At 37.5% G+C, this 5,005-nt stretch overlaps 1 protein-coding gene across 1 annotated transcript in view; it reads left to right on the top strand.

Moving 5' to 3' along the window:
* ppp2r3c (protein phosphatase 2, regulatory subunit B'', gamma) overlaps positions 1-5,005 on the top strand; it is a 10,847-nt gene that overhangs the window by 3,644 nt on the left and 2,198 nt on the right. Inside the window, exons 3-12 of the mRNA XM_016534702.1 lie at positions 1,438-1,542; positions 1,669-1,781; positions 1,941-2,038; positions 2,172-2,242; positions 2,342-2,474; positions 2,616-2,671; positions 3,103-3,178; positions 3,257-3,393; positions 4,088-4,225; positions 4,336-4,395. Coding sequence (XP_016390188.1) covers positions 1,438-1,542; positions 1,669-1,781; positions 1,941-2,038; positions 2,172-2,242; positions 2,342-2,474; positions 2,616-2,671; positions 3,103-3,178; positions 3,257-3,393; positions 4,088-4,225; positions 4,336-4,395 — 987 coding nt within the window. The remainder of the gene's footprint in view (positions 1-1,437; positions 1,543-1,668; positions 1,782-1,940; positions 2,039-2,171; positions 2,243-2,341; positions 2,475-2,615; positions 2,672-3,102; positions 3,179-3,256; positions 3,394-4,087; positions 4,226-4,335; positions 4,396-5,005) is intronic.

The following is a 5,005-nucleotide window of genomic DNA, read 5'->3' as shown; positions in this document are numbered from 1 at the left end:
TTGTTTCAACTAGATAAGACCCTTATTCCTCAGCTGGGATCGTGTAGAGCTCTTTGAAGCTGTATTGAAGCAGCAAATTTGGACCTTCAACCCATTGGTCCCTATTGAAATCCATTATATGGATTAAAATCCTGGAATGTTTTCCTCAAAAACCTTAAAGGGGTCATATGATGCGATTTCAATTTTTCCTTTCTCTTTGAAGTGTTACAAGCTCTTGGTGCATAAAGAAGATCTGTAAAGTTGCAAAGACTAAAGTCTCAAATCCAAAGAGATATTCTTTATAAAAGTTCAGAGTCAACCACGCCTACCTAAAACAGCTCTTTCTAACACGCCCCCACATGTCTACGTCACGATGTGGGAAGATTTGCATAATGCCGCCCAAATGTTCACGCAAAGAAAGAAGGCGTAACTTTTATTCTCGCTGTAGTATTGTTGCTGCCGCCATGTTGTGAAGGCGCTGTGTGTTTCGTTGTGAAAGTGAAACTACTTTGTTTGGTCTTCCAAAAGAGGACACGACTAGAAATCAGTGATTAAGTTCTATTTACAACACTGTTCCAGAACAGTTCAACCCAAATATTCAGATGTGTGCAGCACATTTTATGGAGGACTGTTTCCTGATCCTGGTAGAGTAGACTACAATGTTCTGACTCAAGTGAGTTCTGACTCACAGACTGTAAGTACGTTTTTTATATATAAAGAATTTGCCACTGACGATTCAAACGCGAGTTTTGAGCAGTGTAGAGTAGCACTTGTTGTTTGTCATTTCTCCGATCACAAATGCAGACATGGTTTTATGTTTACACGGCGCGATGCAACGCAACGCGTAAAAAGACAGTACAAGTCATTATAATCCGTAATTATGTCCCCACTGGATGCAACAAATGCCTCATTTATAATGGGTTTTAATGTTTTTGTCTCGTCCCTCCGGCCGGACAGGGCATCACAGTATGGTAGGGCCGTAACATTTCCGTCACACGCTTGAGGTATTCGGCCAATCACATCGCACTGGATAGCTGGCCAATCAGAGCACACCTCGCTTTTCAGACCGATGAGCTTTGTAAAAATCGATGCGTTTCAGAAAGGCGGGGCATAGAGGAGAAACAATAATGTACAGTATGTGGAAAATAATGTGTTTTTTGAACCTTAAACCGCATAAACACATTTCATTACACCAAATACACAAAATAATGTTCTTTTTAGCAACATCATATGACCCCTTTAATTTCTTTGCAACTGAAGAAAGAAAGGCATGAACATCTTTGATGACATTGGGGTGAGTAAATTATCAGGAAATTTTTATTCCTGAAGTGAACTAATCCTTTAATGCATCCTTTCTTAATAGAAGTATTAATTTCTTTAAAAAATAAAAAAAAAACCTACCCCAAACTTTTTAACGTATTGCCTTCTTAATCTTACCTCCCCAATATTTCATATCAGCTTCCTGCAGAAGATGAAGTCTTGCTGCAGAAACTCAGAGAAGAATCGAGGGCAGTGTTTCTCCAGAGGAAAAGCCGGGAACTACTGGACAATGAAGAGTTGCAGGTAAGAGAGCATTTTTTGGGGCCTGTGTCCCAAACTAAACAATCATTATCTGTTTTAGTTTAGTTATTAAATATGTTTGTGTTTTGTATTTCCTCTTCTAAATGTTTTTTTTTTTCTTTCCGACAGAACCTTTGGTTTCTTCTCGACAAGCATCAAGTGCCGCCCACGACCAGTGACGAGGCCATGATCAGTTATGAGAGTTTCCTAAAGGTTGGAGAAAAAGCAGGCGCCAAATGCAAGTAAGTGCATCATAGAAAAGTGTATAGTGATCAATTAGCTTCACTCAAAACCATGAGTTTGACGGGCTGATAACTGTATTCTAAGTCAATGTAATTCGTAGGTGGACAGTGCTCATGACTCACTGAGATGTTTGTTTCACGATCATTACACCCCATCAGGCTTTTCTTCACTGCCAGAGTCTACGCCAAACTGCTTCATAATGATCCATATGGGAGGATATCAATAATGCAGTTCTTCAACTATGTCATGAGAAAAGGTAGTTTTAAATTCTGTGCTCATCTCATGACGTCAGTTAATTATGCGTCTTCTAGTTCTTTTTAATGACTATGAACATAGTAATACAGATGTGTAGATGAATCACGTGTTCATCTGCGTTTCTTCTCTGGCAGTGTGGCTGCACCAAACCAGGATTGGTTTGAGTCTTTATGATGTAGCAGGTCAGGGTTATCTCCGTGAGTCTGTAAGTGATCTAATTTTACCCCCTGAAAAACATTAAAAATCACAGTATCTTCTTTGGAGTAAAGCTGTATTGTTTAACACAAAGACTTTCTTTCTGCAGGATTTGGAGAACTACATTCTAGAGTTAATTCCTACACTTCCCCAACTAGATGGCTTGGAGAAATCCTTCTACTCGTTTTATGTTTGCACAGCCGTTCGCAAGTTCTTCTTCTTCCTTGATCCTCTACATACTGGTAATTCTCCTGTGGTCGTGTCGTTTTTTACAATTTGCCTTTTAATTTAAGTCAGAGCACCTGTAGACATTATTTAGATTTTACCTTGCGGAAAAACTGGAATGAAAAGAAGCATTCTAATGTTTTGTACATGCTCTGCAGGGAAGATAAAAATTCAGGACATCCTAGCTTGCAGTTTCTTGGATGATCTACTTGAGGTAGCGTATGGATTCTTGCTCAAGCGAACCTATATTACCAATATAAAATATCTATATACACTACTTTTAAAACGTTTGGGGTCGGCAGGAGTTTTAATGTTTTTGAAATAATTATACTCGCCAAGGCTGCATTTGTTTGATCAGAAACACAGTAAAACAATGATATTGTGAAATATTACAATTGAAAATTACTGTTTTCTATTTGAATATATTTTAAAGTGTAATTTATTTCTGTGATGCAAAGCTGTTCAGTATCACATGATCCTGCTCAAGAAATGTTTCTTAATTTTATTAATGTTGAAAACAGTTGTGCTGCTTAATATTTTTGTGGAAACTGTCTGTGATATATTTTGTCAGGATTCTTTGATTAATAGGAAGTTCAAAAGAACAGAATCTGTAACATGATGCTAATCAGATTTATTCATTTATAGCTTCGAGACGAGGAGCTGTCCAAGGAGAGTCAGGAGTCCAACTGGTTCTCTGCACCTTCTGCTCTTCGAGTTTATGGTATGCCTGCAAAATACACTTAATCAATGTTATATAAGTTAAATCTCCTGTGTTAATCATCATATGTCCTTTTTACAGGTCAGTACCTCAACCTGGATAAGGACCATAATGGGATGCTCAGTAAGGAAGAGCTGTCTCGCTATGGCACAGGAACTCTAACTAGTGTTTTCCTAGACCGCGTCTACCAGGAATGCCTAACCTACGATGGCGAAATGGTATAACACTCTGACTTCATTAATGATTTACATTACACTAAGAGTTAGATGGGAGAAAATCCCTTATAACAAATGTTGTCTGCTGTCAAAATTATATCTTTGTGGGCAGGGAGAACTGAGTTCAATTCCTGTTTTCAGATATACATGTACACTACTGTTCAGATGTTTGGGGTTGGTAAGATTTTGAAAGAAGTCTCTCATGCTCACCAAGGCTGCATTTATTTGATCAAAAATGCAGTAAAAAATGTTAAATATTATTCAAATTTAATATAACTGTTTTCTATTTTAATATATTTTAAAATGTAATAAATTCCTGTGACGTCAGAGCTGAATTTTCAGCAGCCTTGATTTGGTTATCAAGAAACATTTCTTATTATTATCTATGTTGAAAACATTTGTGCTGCTTAATCATTTTGCAGAAATCGTGATTAATTTCTTTAAAAAAAAAAAAAACCTTACTGACCCCAAACTTTTAAACCGTAGAACTTTTGACTTTGAACATGAAAAAAAAATTGTGAATGTTATTATGTTACTCTGGAAAAAGACTTGAATACAGCCAAGCAGGCATTTGCCACTGAAAACAGGCATATCATATTCTTATATGCATGGAATTTCCTACATGATATCCATAAAAATGTTCAGTATCTAAAAACATAAACATGCATTTTTTATGAACTAAACCCCCACCATTTAGGACTATAAGACATATCTAGACTTTGTGCTGGCTCTAGAGAACAGGAAAGAGCCTGCGGCCCTCCAGTATATATTCAAACTGCTGGACATGGAAAACAAAGGCTCCCTCAATGTATTTGCCCTCAACTACTTCTTCAGGGTAAGGAATCGTTTTTGAAATCAAGCAAAAATATTTGTTGGCTTTTATGTAAATGTGCATTTTATATATTTATACTAAGCAGAAACTAACCTATTCATCTGTGATATCAGGCCATTCAGGAACAAATGAAAATCCATGGGCAGGAGCCGGTTTCCTTCCAGGATGTTAAGGTAAATGACCTTTATATAATAATAATGCAATCTATCAACAAGTAGAGAAGTGGGCGTTTTGAGAAGGGTCTGGCTGCAGCCTTGTGCTTGCACTCTCAGACTTACATTCTCAGACTTGCACTCTCAGACACTTATTGAATTTGATATTTTAATAGCATCTTAATACATTAAGCCATGTTAAGTGTTTATGTTTTTTTCTACGGGAGGAAAACGCTTAGCGAGAGACTTTGCGCATTGCGTTCATATTCTGCTGTTCTGTGGCCTCGGATTTGCGAGTCTTATCTTTTTCTCCTACAGATGGCTTGCCGGACCCTGTACGTTATAGTAAAAAATTAGTTTTAATCGTTTAATCACCACCACAGCGTCTTGTCTCCACTGGCAACACGCACGATTTGTGTCGATTGCAAGTGACGTCGCAGGTATCGGAGAGTGCAAGTGGCGATTGCAAGTGACTTCGTAATTTAGTTTCTTTTGTCTTGTCTTCACCACCTGGCTACTGTTGTAAAATGTTGAGAGATTCAAACAAAAAGAATAAATAAATAGAACAAAATAAAAAAATAAAAGACTGCAAGTGACGTCGCTAGCGGAAGCGCAAGTGTCTGAGAATGCA

The sequence above is a fragment of the Sinocyclocheilus rhinocerous genome, unplaced genomic scaffold (genome assembly GCF_001515625.1).
Source record: "Sinocyclocheilus rhinocerous isolate Xijiao unplaced genomic scaffold, SAMN03320098_v1.1 scaffold1004, whole genome shotgun sequence".
Taxonomy (NCBI): Eukaryota; Metazoa; Chordata; class Actinopteri; order Cypriniformes; family Cyprinidae; genus Sinocyclocheilus; species Sinocyclocheilus rhinocerous.
Note: the sequence above shows the minus strand (reverse complement) of the source record. Positions and strands in the feature narration are given on the sequence as shown.